Consider the following 18286-nt stretch of genomic DNA (forward strand, 5'->3'; position numbering starts at 1 on the left):
TAAGTGTGCTTAACGTGTGTGTGTAGACTGTAATTATCTGCCCATGACTCCATAGTTATTCTTTATTTATAGGTAGAATACTTCTTAATTCAATGAATGTTAAAAAATTTTGTAAGAGAGGACATTTTGATGTTATTCCACAGGGGAAAACATTTGGTTAAACACAATACTGCTTGCATTTATATTTTTAAGCAATCATATGGTGTTTCTAGTAGAAGTTTATACTGTGGATGAAAAAAAGGTTTGCAAGGTGAACTACACTTAATCCACAGTCCCCCTATGTGCTGCAAAAATTAGGCCAATGAGTTTGTATTTTTTATTATTATTATGAAGTTAGCATGCCCCAGCTTGTTATTGTGATTGTCCTAACAAACTCTTACTTATTTTCTGTGCTCCCTTCTATAGAAATCTGTATTTGACTTTTCTTTAATATCTGTTACACATTTTAATGTTAACTTTATCAGTAGCTGAGTGATGGTGGACAGTGGAAGTCAAATTGCAGTTGTGGTTTTTTGTGATGTAGCAACACTAGTTAAAAATTAATCTTTAATTTCAGTTACTTTATCAAAATAATAATTTATATAGTTGCAACAGGAATACTTTAAGATTTAAGAGGAGAGGAAAAGATTTTGTGAAAGAATTTCTTCTTATGAGTGACCTACTTTGTTGAAAATACTATGATTTAATGAAAAACATTGTAAGCATAGGATTTTCAGGCCACTGCTCTCCTGAAATTTTTCTCAGTTGCTTTAAAAATAATTCAGTAGCAGTACTGATTATAATTAGGTTTTAATTCTGGAAAGCTGCCTTCATTAGGCAAGGGACATTTACACCGGTGTACTTGGGGAAGCATTTAAATAACTAGCCGTTTCAAATTACCAACAGGTTGTAGCACATGGCTAGTTGTCTTTATTTCTGCATGTGTATGCTTTAGAAACCACAGATATATTTCATGGGATTTATTCATTCAGGTGATTCTGTTTGTAAGTACAATATTTGCTTCTGAGAGTCAAATTTATGTATTTCGCTATTTGTATTTTAAGGGCAAAGTTCTTAGTGTCCATTGACTTAATTGCCTTAGCACTGCTGTAGTTAAAAAGTTATGTGATGGCTAGAAAATGCTAGATTCTGAAGAAAAAAAATACTTGTTCGCTGAGAGCAGTAACTATTCAGAGGAGCGGATGAGTTGCTCGGTAGATGAGGGGCTACCTTTTGTATTTTATTTCTAACCGTTGGACGTGGAAAAGCTATCAAATGAAAGATTGTCAGAATTGTGCTAATCTGAATATTAAATAGTAATTTATAAAGGTCTTCTGTTTCTAATGGATTTTGCTGAGAATGTTGGTTAGTGTTTTTGTGTACTGTAAGGTTTCTAAAAGGGAGGTTTGGGTGGAGGTAGTGAGCTAGGGAAGGTCCTTCAGAGGCGGGATGCGAAATAGGCCATTTCTGGACTTGTAATCTTTATGCCAGACCTGTTCTGCAAATGTGATAGACTGTCTGTCATACACAGAATAAATGGTGCTTTGGAAACAACAGCTCAGTAATTTTAGATGACACTAATATGACAAGTCTTCACTTCCTCTTTCACCCTCACTGTTTTGGATTATCAGAATTGAATTTCCAGGATTCAGTCCTAAAATTGAATTTGCCTTAACTGTTTCTGGTGTCAGTTTAAAATAAAACCCCTTTCTTTGTCTCTTCCTCTTTTAATTTCAGAGTAATAGGGAAGTTCTGCAGGCTATAATTCATTCCTCCAAATAATAAAATTAATGCAGTATGTGTCTTTTATGTATAGAAAAGGTGAGTTTGAAGTGTCAAGTTGTGTGCCTTGAATGTGAGGAGGATATGTAGCACTCTGTATGTTTATAGTTGTGCCAGACCTTGATGAGCATTAAAAAAAAAAAAAAAAGACACACACACCCCCAATTTAAAAATAGTTAGATACAGTCCTTTTCAGATTAATTTTTAAAATAGGTATAACACTTCTGTTTCAATTTAGAGGTGTCAGCAAGTTACTGGAGAAATTACTAGACTGAAAAAAATGAGTTTAGAATAAACCCTTTTATTGAAGCTGTAACGTGTATCCCTTAAAGGTGGTGAAAGGATCAAGTTTGTAGTTTTGGTGTTACTTGGTTTATTTTTCAAGTCAGTCCTTGGAATGTGTGAAAGTTGAAAGTTAAGGACAGAGATCAGGGTTTAATTGTGAAGGCAGCTATTGAGAGAACTAGCTCTGTTCCGTCATCAGAGAGAATTTGTTTCATTGCTTTAGTGAATTCCACAGAATTAACTGTAGTAAGAGAATTTGTTTTAATACTTGCCTTTTACAGTTTTTTATTGATTCCTTTAAGGGGCTGACAGGAAAGACTGTTTGCTTATCTCATACCTTCCTTTTTGTCTGTGTGCTTCTTAACCAAAGGAAGTGAGTGATAGATCTGCAGTCTGAAAGCATTGCAGGTAGTGTTAATTCATCGTTGTAGGCCAAGTGATCTAGAGTATAAGAAAAGTTTAGTCTCTTAAAATGGTTATTGAATTGATGATATTTAACAATTCTTTTAATTAAAATTCTTCTCTAAATGTCATCTGAATGCAGATACAATGTGTTAGAAAAGTATTATCTAGCAGATTCTTTTTTCTGCAGTAAAACTGAAAACATACCTTACCTGAAATTATATATTGTGCATTACGCATTTAACGTTTTAGAGACAATGCATCTCGCTGTTTGGCATAATTTTACTCTCTCTCCCCTCAACTCTGATTGTTTTAAGTTCTTTTTTTATTTTGGAGCAATTATTAGAGGATGGTTGTGCCAAGCAAGATTATAATTCACTTTCCAAATGAAGTTTGGGGTTTTTTTCATGGTTAATAAGTATTTTCTTTCTGAAACCGTGTAGTGCATTTGGCAGAGAGGATGTTTTTACAGGAATGTGGGTCTTACTATAAATACATAGTTAAAGATTTCCAATTGGAACTTGCTGTGTGCCAATAAATCTTTGTGCTTGCACTCACTCCGATTTATGTCTTTCCAATGGAATATTCTGATTGTAAATTGCATTGTTGGCATCCTAAAAGCACTGTGTCTTTGTAAATAAGACATCTAATACAAAAACACTACTATGAAAACTCCAATGCTTAATGCTGCTTCAGATTTATTTTCTTACTTTTTAAAGTTTGATTTCTTAATGCTGTGCATTTGTATTTAATATGAAGATGTATATTAGAATTTAAATGAACATATCCTGTCTTTGTTTCTTCAAGGAAAAAATATAACTACAAATGAGAGCAGTCTTACATTTGCTTTGTATCTTAAATTGGCTGTATAAGTTAAACCAGAATGTAGATACTAAAATTTCCATTTATATAGACTTAGCAAATATTTTTGGTATATAAGGATCTCTGTACAACCTGTTACGGGGTCACCCTCTCAATTAGGATTCACAAAACAAACTTGGTAGGTTTTTACTGGGAATTTTAAGCTGGGAGCAAAGTTGTTCCCTTAGAAAAAAAACTTTTGAGAAGTTTCACACAGTTTCTCTTGTGTGACTTCTGAGAGAAAAGCTTTTCCTGAAAGCAGCAGGTCAATGTTGGCTGAAAGAATTATAAAAAAATAGCACTTAGCTTTATTAGTGCTATGCATAATCTTGTTCTACTTGTTTTTTGTTACATGAAGTCCCCAAGATAATAAAAAATTACCACATCTAGTTTGAAAGAGTTATGTTGGTTTTATACTTTAAGCTTTTCATATTATTTCTTTTATGGACTTTAAATTCTGACAGTTCTTCCTCTGCTTTCCCTGGAGTAACTGCATATTTGCTTTTACTCTTTAGAGTTTATAATTGCTGTTCTATAGCTGACAAGAGAGTTAGTTATGCTTTCCACCTCAGTGGACCGTTTTTGTTGATTGTGTACCCAGATACCTCCAGACTTTGTGCCATAATGTCTCTGGAGTTGAAGTGAGCTGGATGGTACTCTTCTGCATAGGCTCATTAATGAAGTGGGTTATTTTGTTCTGTGGCTTCTTGTCCCACGTTATGTGGGAGTGCCATCTACTTCCCCATCACAAGTTCCAGACTAGGGTTTAGTTAAAAGCCTGGCCTTTTAGTCTCTGTTTGTACATGTATCCTTATACACAAGTATGTATGTGCTATGGAAGCACAGAGTTAATAGTGCCTAATGACACCTTGTAGTGTCTTGAGTCACCATCTGGGCAATCCAGAAATGAGCTGAGCAAAGGCTTGATTCAGTTTTTGGATTTTGGTACTTGTTACCTCAGATTAAATTCTTAATTTGGTAGTAAAAAGAGGGAAGGCAGTTTTATCTGAGGCCTAGATGACTGTAGAAGTGTCTGTTACTTGTGCATGATTTAGATTTTCATATTCTTGAATGGGGATAATGGTTAGTTGTGGAAAAGTGCAGAAAAAATGTTTAGCTCGCACTGAATCAAAATGCATAGTTTGGAGGAAAGAGCTTGCTTCTCCTGGAGAAAAAAAAGTGGTCATGAAACTAAGTGCTCCTGGAACTAAATTGTAAGAATTTATTTCACTTGACTGACTCACAGAAATATTTAACATAGATTACTTCCTTAATTTGTTATTGAGTCAGTGTGTGAGCTAACAGTTACCTACAGGGAAAGAAATGGTGGTGGAGCAGAAGGCTGTTACTTCATAGCTTTAAATATTAGGAATGCTATAGCATATAGATGCTGGATTATCGCTAAAGATGTGATAATCTGGATTCCTGGCCTACTGATATGAGGTGGTATTTTAGAAGAGGTTTTTCTTGTTTGGTGCCTTTACTGGTTTTTGAATAAATAACTTACTATATTGCAGTGGTCGTCTGAAGATTCCTTGTGTTAAAGCATTTATCTGCTCCTAAAAATAGTTTTGATTCTTGAATCTGTGTTTCAAACTGTGGCTATATTTTCATCTTTAAATGTAGTGTTTATGATGCAGCAGCACTGGATTATTATTATTATTATTATTATTACAGTGTTCTTTATAAAAAAATGTCCCGTTTCTTCGTAACAGAGGAAAAAAGTGTTTTAATTGCATTATTTAGTAAACAACTTATAAGCCACGTCACAAGAATCTGTATCTTTTGCAGATAAAATTTTACTGTGTTCTCTTTTTAGGGAACACAAGTTGCTCTGAAGGGCTTAAGACTGTATGAAAAAGATGTTTCCGTTAAAAGACACTGAGATGGGTGCATCCACCTTCTTCGCCTCAGCTCTGCCACATGATGTTTGTGGAAGTAATGGCCTTCCTCTGACACCTAACTCCATCAAAATTTTGGGGAGATTTCAAATCCTTAAGTCAATCACTCATCCCAGGCTTTGCCAGTATGTTGACATTACCAGAGGTAAACATGGTGAGTATCTGTTTAGTAAGGAATATTTAGATATAGTTACAGTTATGTTTTTGTGGCAATATATCTGAAGATGACTGAGCAGAATATTGCCTTTATGGCGGCGATTCAGTCTCAAAATGACTGTATGCTTTTGCTGTTATTGGCAGTACTGGTGCTTTTGTTTCTTCTCTACAGAGTGAAGGCAGATGTTGGTTGTCTGTCCCTTTATGTTGTGGTAACTGCTAAAAGCTAAGAACTTTCTTCTTTTAATACCTCACTGTCATGGTTTAACCCCAGCTGGTAATGAAGTACCATGCAGCTGCTAGCTCACCCCCCACACCCTCCAGAGGGATGGGGAAGGAGAATTGGGAAGGAATGTAAAACTCAAGGGTTGAGATAAGAACAATTTCATAACTGAAATAAAATAAACCCAACAATAATAACAATTATGAAAATGAGGGAAAAGGGGACAGGAATTAAATCCAAAGGGAAGGGAGAAAAGATAACAAGTGATGCACAGTACAGTTGCTCACCAGCTGCTGACCAATGCCCAGCCAGCCCCTGAGCAAGGATTGGCTGGCCCTGGCCAAAGTCTCCCAGTTTATATTCCGAGCATGACGTTCCATGGTATGGAATACCCCTTTGGCTAGTTTGGGTCAGCTGCCCTGGCTGTGCCCCCTCCCAATTTCCCATGCTGCTCCAGCCATCTCTCTGGCAAGGCCTGAGAAACTGAAGTCCTTGTCTTAGTATAAATATTACCCAGCAACAACTAAAAACATCAGTGTGTTTCTAACATTGTTCTCACATCAAATCGCAGACACAGCACTGCACCAGCTATTAAGAAGAAAATTAACTCTATCCCAGCTGAAACCAGGACACTCCCTAAAATTCTTATACTCGATTGCTGTGCCATGTCTTTGTGTGGGACATAGAAATCCATGATTTTTTTGATGCTTACTCCTACACCCGTGTTCTAATCTTGTGAACATTTTTGTGTAATTGTTAGGTTTCTTGTACCTGATTTGCAGCTGTTCTTGTTGACTCAGTCATCTTCTGTCTTGCCTGCAAGCTTCCCTTATTTTTTTTATTCTAGTTCTTTAAGATATCTCCCACTTAAAATTACTTTATTCTAGTACAGATAGTTTTGTTTTAGTAACTGTTATCACACTTACTGTTAGCTCAAATAAGACTTCAGTTAGTTTTTTCTGCTCCAGATGATCTTATTCTGTTGCAAGCTCAGCAGGACTACAGGACTTAATTTCCACAAAAAGGCTGCAACAACTGTGACAGTTTAAGTGGTTGCCACCTTTAACTTATAAATCAGCAGTGTTCCCATATAAAAGTGCATTGTATGTATTTGTTTGATTTGCTACAGGGTCTAGTACAGTAGAGCATATAATTTTTTTCCCCTTTAGAATGCAGTATGATAGGATGTTTCAGATTTCCAGAAAATGAGGATATTGCCAACTCCAAACACTGAAGTATTCCACGGGATGGGGGTCTTGTGTTTTCATTTGCTCTCAAAAGATTTTGCATTTTCTGCAGTCAGAAGATCTGGGAAGTTTGTTCAGTTTCATCTTGTGTTAGCTGGTACCTCTTGAAACAGAAACAGGGATTTTCTTTACAATACCCTTTAGGATGAAAGCTTAAGAAACATTAGTTAACAGTAAGTAAATAAAAGATAGGGTTAAATAGGAAAACATGACCTTTTTGACAATGAAGAGTCAATGATGTGAAGGTTTATGAGTATGTATAAATATGAAGGAGAAAATACCTTCTGATAATTCAAGTAACCGCAGGATAGCAAATAAAATGTCTATAACCATGAAGTCAGGAGATATTTCTGTTACTAGTGGTTAGAATAGTAGTTAATTACTTTAAAAAAATATGGCAGATTTGGTGACAAATTCTGATAGTGACAGAATTTTCCCTTGTCAGTTCTATGCATAGTGTTTTAATGTTGTTTCCTTGCAGATGTCTCTTTCTACTTTTAGGGAGAAATAAGAAGGCAGACTAGGAAAACAATGCAAACAAAATTAATTAGGTGTATGTATCCGCTCCCCCCCCCCCCCCCCCAAGACCCTAAGAAAATGGAATATAAAAGTAATAGGAAAACATTCAGCTAAATGTTTTGTTTGTTTTTTGTAAAATTAAACTACTTGTAAATCTTTGCTAGCATTGTAGAAGGCAATCTCAATTTTTTTTTTTCTTCCAAAGAGAGTTTAAGTGGTCCTTTGATTTCAAGGAGGAGAAACAGCTGAGTAACAAGTATTCCAGCTTTAATGTGATGACTTGTGTTCCTCAAAGTATTTTCCACCTTTATCTTACTGTAACAGTCATCTTGTAAAAAATGTTTGAAATGCTTTAGTTTGATTTGGTTTTGAATCTGAACGTTCACTACTAGCTGTTCTATAAGTACTGAAAGTAGCAAACTTAGCTCTGTTAGGAGTTACCTTGCACCTCAGTGTAACATCTTACACCTTTGTCTTTTTCTACTTTATAATTGCTGTCTTCAGTACAACAACAGTTGTTTTGTCTTTTCCTCTCTATTCAGAGGCAACCCATCGATCTTGGGTACATGTGGGACTTCCAGAAGTCCTATAGCTGTTTCCTGGGCAAGAGGTAGTAGAGCTAGTAATGTGCTAGTTAGCCCATCAGGACTGAAACTCCTGTGCTCATTCTGAGTCCCTTTTCCCAAAGCTGGTGTTACTTTGAGTGTCTCTCTTGTCAACCCACTCAGATTTCTGCAAATTTGTAGATGCTTATTTTCTTTGAGACCTCTATTCTTAAGTCAAATCTGACTGACATTGGCTGAGGCGTTCAACATTTGTTAGGACATTACTGAATGGATGGATCAAAAGTGCTTTGCATAAGGAAACAGGAAAGATAATCTGCGTTATCTCATAAATTAAAATGGTGGTGATCTCCAGAAGTTGTAAATCTTTAACATTTAATTATGTGTCATTTTCCATACAACATATATCTAAATACTTTAACATCCACCAGATAGGTAGATTGAGAAGTTGGTAGTCCCATTGTCTCGTTTGGATTCTAGTCCTCTTATGTTTTTTCTTTTTTTCCAATTAGAGAGACTGGTTGTGGCAGCTGAACACTGTGAAAAGAGTTTGGAAGATGTGCTACGAGAAAGAAAGCCAGTCAGGTAAGGTGCCAAGCTAAACTCAGATCCACTCACCATAATTTCACGTAGCATCTGTGGTGGAGTCCCAGACCTTTTTTCAACTTTTACTGGTTTATATGAATTTTACTCTGTTAAAATTTAACCTAAAGACATTGTTTATCAGGTAAAACACGTGCCTGAAAGAGAGAGTACTCGTTTTTGTGCAATTCTAAAAGCTGGAAGAGTTATGGGGAATTTTTTCACAAATTAAATACTTTTTAACTCATAAAATCCTGTCAGTCTTGTAATGGTAGTTTTGGGGTTTCTTTTTTAAGAATGAAGTTAGACCTATGAGAGGATAAGCATCTTCAGAAGAATTAATTTGAAGATTGTATGTCTGCCAGATGATGAAATACAACTTTTGCTAGAAAGGACAGAATTTGGTGTGTTTTTCATATGCATAAATGTATTAATTTATTAACTAGGAAGTGGATAGGATGTCATATACATATGCTAGGGTGCTGCTAAGTGATTTGAATTTGGTTTAATATAGTCACATCAGCAGGCTTTAATAAAAACCAAGCCAAGAATATTTGCTTTTATACTAGGATGCACAGAGCTGTATCTTTACAAACGAATTCCCCATCAGACTTATTGCTAAAAGCATTAACTGTAATTTTAAACTCTGTTACCTTTGGAACAAAGAAGTGGTCTCTTGCATAAAGAATATGCAATATAGAAAATGTGAAGAGTGGACGAAGATAAATATTTCCAGTTGGGACAGCAAGGCATTGTAAGCTAACTGGGTATTTCCAGAACACACAGATTTATAAATAAGAAACACATATAGAGAAATCCAAAGTCTTCATTCTAGTTTCTGAGAAGTTTACAACAAGCATTGGATTTCATCTGTTGATATTCATGTAAGCGTAGAGAGGATGATTACTCATTAAATAAGCGACAAATTTTTATGTGTCTTCCTGATGAACATTAGGCATCTCAGGTCAACTGTGTTTCAATAAAGTACTATCCAGACAGACTTCCTGTGATGCATCACAAATTAGATTTGTGTGCAGGGACTAATACTGGGTCTGTAGCCTTTTGAGTCTTTGCAACCCCTAAATAGGATGCTAATGATGTTGTCTGGCAGAGATAAATCTAAGTGCAAAATGCTCTGTGCCTGTGTGTTAGCTTTTTTTGAACTTAAGCTTGTATGACAGTATGTGTTGTAGCAGACTATAGCTTGAGAAAATGGGCAAATATTGCTTTTGTTTTTTCATAAGAGATATTTAGGTGTAAACAGCTTTTCATGTGTGATATATATTACAGCATTTCACACAGTTCTGCATTGGGTTCTTATTATGCAAAGCTCCAGAAATAGCTGAAGAATCGGAAGGTCTTTTCTTTCCTTTTTCATTCAGTTCTCGCACTGTTCTTTGAACCTGTGTATATATCTTGGTGTCAGATAAGGAGCCCAGACTGTCAGCTGCCTCTTGAAAAAGCATGCATGTAGCTATTTTAATTTGCTTTTAATTGCTTGATACAATGTACTTATGTAGATTCTCTGACAACTTCTGTTGCAATTTAATCCTGCAGCCTTGGAATTGTAAGGGGTGAGATGTCCTTTTCTGAGGGGCGTGGGGGGTGGAATATGTTTCTCTATCAGAAATCTATAAAAAAAACTTTGTCAAATAACAGTTGTGGTCTGTATGCACATCCATTATGCCCCTCTCTAATAGCATGTGTTTTGTGGCATCAAGAAAGACTTTTTTGACCCGTTTTTAAGTTTGCTAAGGTATGCAACTTTTAACTTCTTAGCATGTCAAAAAAACAGTTTATGACAGTTGCCTCAGGTATTTTGGCTGTGGCTCTGTTGACAGTAAATGCATAAAGCATGGCTTTATTTTTTTTAGTTTTGGCCTAAGAGAGTTTTTACTGAGATAAGTTACACTACTGTCTGATCATTCTTTTAATGAGCCGATTGGGATTTCTTCCGGAAGTTGTAACACCTGAGGTATAGAGCTGAAATATAGCCTGTATGACTGTTCATAGCTTTGACATTAGTGGTTCATATACTGTAAATTACAGCTCTTGCAGTAGTAGCTATTAAGTAGGTAAATTATGTTCACTCTAATGAAGTTTCTTGAGACTGACGTTTTCCTTCCACTACTGTTTCTTTTTAATGAAAACAGACTTTTTTGGTTCTTATGTGAGACCCATAAACTTCCAGAAATAACTTGAATGGACCAATTTCCAGTTATTGGTTATGTTATCTGTCTATATCAATTACCTTTGGAGGGAAGTTATTTTGCTTTTTCCATGTATACCGATTGTATTCATCAATGATAGCACAGCTGGCTACACATCCAGAGTTGATGTGTATGCTATTGCAATTAATTTTATAAACTGCTTATGGAATGCAAAACCTGCTTTTCTGTTTTCTAGATTAATTTTCCTTACGCTTGCCAGTAACCTAAGTCCTTCGCACCTGTACCACAAGCTGATCTAAAATCAGCAGGAAATCTTCTATTATGTTAGTGCTGAAATTCAAGACATTAGATTATGGACTGCATCTTTCCATACATACTGGAAAACAGGCCATACAGCTGTTTGGTAGTTATTTGCAGTTAATCTTTCCTGGAGATATGTATCAAGTGTAGCATACATTCCTTCATAGATTAATTCTGTTTAAAAAAAAAAAAGAAATGCAGCAGAGTTCTTTATTCAGTTAACCTCAGAGTTTCACCAAGTTTCCAATTCTAATGAATCAGTTGCACGTAAGGGCCAAACACTGGAAACCACAGCTCGAACCATTTACTTTCTCCGCTCTGTCACAGTGCGATAAGTCATTTTACTGAGCATACCACCAAAAATTTTCTAGAAATTGGGTTTGTGATACATTCAAGAATTCATTTGTTAGGTGACAATATTGTGACAGCAGTCTCCAGGAATTACAAACATGGTTTGTCATTATCTTCAAAATTAACATGCTCAACTACATTTTTAAAGGGTAATGCAAGTAAGTGTTTGGTAATTTATGGCCACATTATCTTCTCTGTTGAGTGGTGCGTATTTGGTATCCTAGAAAGGACATTTGTTGCTGTTAGAACTCTATCCGGTAAATTTCAGGAACTCTCAAATGGATGAAATAAGACTGCTTTTTGCAATTCTTACCATAGGTAACTAGATGCAAAAAAGGAATTTAGTACAATTCTTCAGTGTTTTCTATGTTTTGTTTAGAGGATAGCCACATGGACATCGTAACTACAATTAATGCTTCTAAAAGTGACATTAATTCCCATTTTCTTTACTGTGCCTCTATAGGGCATCACAGTAACAGCAGGAGAACTCTTTTGCAGTTGTGTGCCACAGAGAACTTGGGCTGCAACTACAGATAAGAGTTTTAAGATAGGGTAGGATAAGAATTTTAGGCATTGATGTTCCATTTCTTATGAGCCCAGTTTCCATTGTCTTCTGTGTGAGAAATTGTAGTCTGGGTCACTTGTTTCCTGTCTGTTTATTCCCAAACTATTGTCCTGTTGTTACTGTGAGTCAGAGAAAGTGTGCACTTAATTTTGCTTTGTAACAGTCACAGTAGGCAAAATCAGCTCTCTGCAGTATGTTCAGGAGTCAGTTAAATTTTTAGGGGGCTAGGAATTTATGTACATACTCAAGCAAAAATAGCAAATACCTGATTTAAGCTCATGATAGTTTACTGCTGTTCAGAGATTTGAAAATGTGTCTCAGTCTGGCTAGTTTCCTCTGTCGTCTTGTGCATGCAAGGATTTTTTTTCTTGTGAATGAATTGAAAATAAGTCACAAAAAGTTATGGTGAGTTGAAGTTTTGTACTTCAGCAGTCTCACTCGCTAAGGATACTTTTCATGTTTGTGGCAGTCAAAATTTTACTGGATTTTCAAAGTTGCTAGTTATTTTAGCACTTCTGATACCACAGACCAGAATGTAAGATGCATATATTTTTAAGGATCTCCATCTTTTGAGCACATTTACAACTACTCCTTCGGGATACCTTTTCCAGACAGTGTTAAAGGAGTTATTTTCTGTGCTCCTGTGCTGTTATAATAGGATTGTGAGCTTTTCCTTTTCTGTCATGCTAGAAGTGTGTTTCTTCTTTGAAGAAGTTGGTCTGCACTTGTATTCATAACAATAAAAATGCCAGCAAATACTGACATTCAGCAGACTTTTGGCACCTACAATAGACTTTCTGGATTGGTCTTCAGTTTGTGGCTCGGGCAGTCTAAGCCTATTCTATTCTTCGATAAAATATAGTTGTCATATGTTTTGAAAGTTATGGTTTTGAAAAATTACTGGTGAACCATCAGAGATACAAGGTATAGTTTGTTATACATGGAGCATTTGATGGGAAGCAGACTGTGTCTGCAGCTATTTACTACTTCGGAGAAAACATGATTTGACTGATGCGGATGACTACATTTTATTTGGCTGTATTAAACAGTTGTCTGCTCATTGATTGCATTAGATTTTTGTATGCCATCCTTGCTGTTAGTGTGCTTTTGGCAAACTTCAAGTGAAACTACATTACAGAAAAGATTATTAGATGCAGGGTGTGTGTGTAGTGATTTTTGAGTAGCCAGAGATTCTTAAAAAAATATTGTTAAGACAGGTGCAAGTCATCAAAAGGCTGAAGGTTTTACATGATTTGACTTGAAGAGCTGCATATGAGCAGAACTTCAAGGGCTGAGAGTATTCTGCTTTGAATCAAGTCTGTGTTGGAATTTCACATGAGAAATCCATATGTCGTAATGAGGCTGCACTTAGCAAGGATAAATGATGAAGTAGTAAAATGAAGTAGCATTAATAAACAAACTTTTTTTCCTAAGCATGTGTGAGAGTCAATAGTTTGGGTATTTGCTGTCTGTAGTTTTCCTTTATTTTCTTGCCAATGCTTTACTTCCAAAGCTATGATGAAAGATTAACTGTTAGTCCAGGCTTGTTTATATATTGTCCAATGATGCTTTGCTTCATATAGGAGTATTTTTTTATTTCTGTAAATAGTTTTTAGCCTGCTAATCTTTCTGTAGTGTTCCTTCTAGCATAGGTTGTGTCCTGTGACTGTCTTTGCTCTCACAATGAGAAAATGATTGGGATGGAAAAGGGGTATAGCTTTCATGAGGTAGTTGAGGTGAACATTATTGCTCTTGATGTCTGAGTGATCTTTTTAGGTATGGAACCAAATTCCTTGCTTGTATAGTTGGCTGCAATTTTTGATGGCCGCACAGACATCTCGGAACACGTTTGTCTCCCTTACGTGTGGAACATAACAGAGAGCGCATGCTTGTGCACACTTGTTTCTTATCTGCCAGGAAAAAGAAAACAATCCTACTCTTCATGATTATCATGATATGATGGCTGTATGCAACAAAGTCTGTAGAAGTGGAAAAAAAATGTAATTATTTTTCAACCTTTTGCTCTACTATGCTCCTTTTGTAGACACCATACAGATTTCTGTGCTAAAGGCAGTATTCAAGATCTTCTTTAATAGAAGAACTTCATAACTTCAGATGAGTTATGCTGAGTTAATTGAGAACAAAAGTAGCTAAGAGTTTTGAGTCTTCAGTATCGAGTGAAAGAGGGTGTTGAGTTTCTTTCAAACAGACCGAACATCATCCTCAGCAGGAGGGTGGATTCATTCTGCAGACGTATTTCTGCAAGGAATTGTGTGAGGATCAGTGTTAACATTCCATTCTGCATAAGTGAGCAAGCTACTACTAATGAGCTAATGGCTGAAAAAACAAATGTCAAATTTCTACTAGGCAAATCTTACTGGATTTAAGTCATATTATTAATCTTAATGTTGATTTATGACCATTGTGTTTAGAATAAAAATTGCCTGTAGACTTGTGAGAGCATGATGCGGTTAGTATATGTTTATTCTGACTTCATGCAGTGTGTGACACTTCATCCTGCTTTTAGGAAGGAAAAAAAGGAAGAGCTAGTACACATTAAACTTGCTATGCAGTGCGTACTTCTAGAAAGGGAATATATTTTTAAAGTGCAAGTTCTTGCATTTGGAACTACTGAGTGGTGTCTTCAGGGCAGCATTTGTCACTAATTAGGGATCAGACAGCTGCTTTATTTAGACACATTGATATGCTTGCAAACATCTCTAATGTCATTGTGGTTTGAGGTAATTTCTTTTGTGCATATGGATGTTCTCTCCTTAGGTCCATGCCTCTCTGTTTTACAGTGCAGATAGACCCAGATTTGTGCCTTTCCTCCAAGCTGGCTGCTTTCCTGCCTGGAAGCTGCATTACTCCCATACCATCAGTGGTCCACCAGAATTGAAATGATAGATTTACAGAGCATAATGTTATGGGAAATATCGTGTAGCCCTTCTTCCCCCGCCCTGCGATTTTGTGGGCACCATATCATGAGCACAGCACTAAGTTAACTGAATTGCTTGGCTCCTGAACCAACAGGATCTTCAGATGGGCAGACAGCTATGTGGACAGAAGGAACTTGTTTTAGGACTGAATATGTGCACTTGTGGGTGTGTTTATTGCTAGGTAGACAACAGGGAATCGGAGATTGCTGTGACAGGAGTGTTTAGAAGGCTGGCAGATCAGGCTAGTTTTAAGGTTTAAAACTGTTCCGTTTCATTCATTAACAACACACATCTTGCTAAAGGTTAACTCATGCATGTTATTAGTCATCACTGTGTAAACAAAACTGTTAGTCTTTAGCACGTACTGTAAATTAGCTGTGAGTATACAGTACCATGGAGCTAATACTGTACAATTGAGTGGTAGCTGTGGTTCTTGGAAGTCAAGGTGATCAGGCTTTGAGAGTAGTTTGAGTGAAGTAAGAACCAGTGTGGACTCATCTTTCTTCTACTATTATCTAACTTTTGTGTTATCACCACTTTCCAGTCCCTGCAAGGAGTGGTCTCCTGTACTCCCAGTACTGCTTATGTTTTGCCAGTCATCCTTTATCTCTGTTTGGGAGTGTCTTGCACATTTACAGCCTGTTGTGCTTGCTGTCCTTTGATCTGGTAACTGTTGTTTCTCCTGTACACAACTATATCCATCTCTATTTGCCTCTTTGGTGATCACATTTCTCATCTCATTTTCAAGGAAATTTAATGTTAATTAGATGCTGATTAATACATTTCCAATTTATAGTCACAGTCATCTGCTTTGGCTACACTTTAGTTTATTGTTAACTCTCTAGATAGGTGTTTCCTGCCTGTTGTGATGATGTGCACTGGGATATAGATCAAAGTGATGCACTTTTAATGCCTTCTGGAATTTTACTTGTTAGCTATGAAATTCCTAACAGCACCATTGCTTATTGGCCTAGTTGCAAAGTCCCTTTGATCACCTGCGTTTGCAGACTATTCTTCTCTTGGAACTTGCCATTCACTTTTGAGTAGCATCTGTACCATTGATGCAGAGATCCAGATTTTTTGAGCTAACCACCAAAATGCACCTAGGTACAGCTTTTACCTTAGGTATTTAGAATTTTTTTTAAGTATGGTATAGCCAGGTTGTCTGTTAACACTGTTGCAAAGTAGACTGATTTACAGGAAATGCCTGGCTTTAGAAGTGCTTGCACTGTTGCAATTTTTGTTCATAGTTTTAAAAATTCTGTTGTGCCTTTATAAAGTGGGGGTGGGTTTCAGGGGGTTAATTAAGAACATGGCTTTTTGCTAATGCTTAATCCTCTCACGTAGAGATGCCTAAAGTGCAGTCCTTCTCTCAAAGGCTGCGAAATTTGTAGAGATTGCTTTAGTGTGGTTTCCTGAAGTTCTACGTGCCTTTTCTGCTATCCAATAACTCGTAAAAAAGAAGGCATGCTCAGTTATTGTTCCTACTAATATATGTTACTTGCTGGAGTTAGAACTTATATTTGTTTCTTTGAAATTACTTTCCATTTTTTCTTTAAATGTAACTTACTTTTACATCTTCTAGTGTGTTAGCTCTGCAGCTGCTCTATCAAGAAGTAGCCAACAGGCCTGTCTGGCTTTTTAAAAAAAAAAAAAAAAAACCTTCACTGGCAATGCTTCACAGAACCGCAGAAATTAATAACAAAAAAATCAATCCTGTCTGGCTTCAAGGACAGCATTATTTGTTGTCAGCTAGTCACGATTCCTAGAGCTGTCAGTTCAGTTCATACTGCCACATAGCTGCAATAATGTTAACTGTATTAGTAACTACACATCATTTTCTGCTTTTCTTTTAAAAATTTTCAATGATCAGAATCTTAATGAGATTTTTCTGATCTACCTGGGACACCACAGACGGCATGAGAGAATCCATGTCCTTGTATAATAAATATAGGGACCCATCACTTCTGTTGCAGTGGGAAGAAGGAAGTCAGTATGGCTTAATAATAAGCAAAACTCTTATTCTCATGCCATAGATACAAGTCTTCCCTAAAAATAAAGTAAAATATGCAGTTGTCCATTGTAGCCTTAAATGAGAGAGAGCACCCTTATGATCTTAAAATATCTGCTCAATACCTGGCCCTCAGTTGCAGTAGGGCAAGAATGCTCTACCTTGAGAGGCTAACCATGTGTGCTCCCTGGCTCTGATCAAAGCCGCTGTGGACAGCTGCAGCTCAGACTCTTGCTCCTGCTTGTGCCTTCCTGGTGCTGCAGGTAGGAGTTTGTGCAGGAAATGCTGACTGAGGTTGGCAGCTGGTTTAATTGTGGGGGTGGCCTTCAGGCTGGCTGTACCCTCCTTGGCCCCCAGTGCTAGAGTGTCTTTGTGGAACCCAGGAGCATAGGTTGCCACAGATGAGATAAAAAAGCCTTGGATGACCTGTACTAAGAAAAGGGATCTTCCTCAGACGATCTCTTTATTAGCAAGTAATGTGATACAGTAGGAACAGATGTGTAAAAGCAAAGTGTGCTATATATATGTTTTAGGGTTGCTGATTCCATATAGCTCCAGTCTGTTCTGGACCAAATGTCTATTAGCAGCTGCAGGGCAATAGGCAAGTTCTGGATCCCACCTTATGGTTCACCTAAAATGAATCCAGTTTGTGTGCTCCAGAACCACCCTGTGAAATAAGCGTGGTAGGAGGGGCTTATCAGGAGGGCATACTTTAAAAGTATGCTCTGATCCAAACTCAGGTTCTAATACAGAACTCCTTAAGATGCCTTGAGCTCTGTGCTGCAAACACAAAACTGAAGGTTGCAGTTCTCATTTCTTTACCTTAAAGCTCAGTTTTGGTTTTATTTTCTAGTGATTTCTGAAATCTTATTTTTCTTCTGTTCTTGTAACTTTATCAAAGGTGATAAACAAATGGTACAAGCCAACTTCAGCTGTTTTGCCAGGGCTGCATTTACAAAAATCATAAAATACTGGGTTTGCTTTTCTTTATGGGAAAAAAATATTTAGCACTGTAAAACCACTGTTACAGTCCTCTGTGTATGCTGTGCGTATGCACGTTCTTAAAAGCAGATAAACTAATGAGCAAACAAATTGGCTTAAGGGAGAAAATTGATCACTTTATAGAGAATGCTTAAAGCAAACTTGGAATTCTGTGGATATTACTATTTTTTTCAATGAATACATTTGCTATAAACTAGGAAGTATGTAATACAGTAGTGAAACCCTCTGCTGAAAGACTTAACCAAAAGCACTGTTTCCAAATAAAATATCTTTAATTTTTTCTTCTTAATCATGTCACTTTGAAGTGTTCCTAGAAGTCTTCCTCTTAGTAATGATACCTCAAATTCCTTTGCTCTCAGTTGAAATTATGACAAGATCTTTAGTCTTGTAATGACATGATTGCAGGGTTGTTCCTAAGGGCAAATGTAGACTACAGCCCACTGCCTG

At 36.7% G+C, this 18286-nt stretch overlaps 1 protein-coding gene across 2 annotated transcripts in view; it reads left to right on the plus strand.

Annotated features, from left to right (window-relative positions):
• The window catches only part of TBCK (TBC1 domain containing kinase), a 118110-nt gene that overhangs the window by 1461 nt on the left and 98363 nt on the right, over positions 1 to 18286 (plus strand). The window contains exons 2-3 of one of the 2 annotated variants that reach the window (XM_040598112.1): positions 5129 to 5364; positions 8431 to 8503. In XM_040598112.1, the coding sequence (XP_040454046.1) occupies positions 5163 to 5364; positions 8431 to 8503 (275 nt within the window). In that variant the 5' untranslated portion in view covers positions 5129 to 5162. The remainder of the gene's footprint in view (positions 1 to 5128; positions 5365 to 8430; positions 8504 to 18286) is intronic. The other variant, XM_040598123.1, reaches the window with a different exon arrangement.

Source organism: Falco naumanni, chromosome 1, assembly GCF_017639655.2.
Source record: "Falco naumanni isolate bFalNau1 chromosome 1, bFalNau1.pat, whole genome shotgun sequence".
In the NCBI taxonomy this organism is placed as follows: Eukaryota; Metazoa; Chordata; class Aves; order Falconiformes; family Falconidae; genus Falco; species Falco naumanni.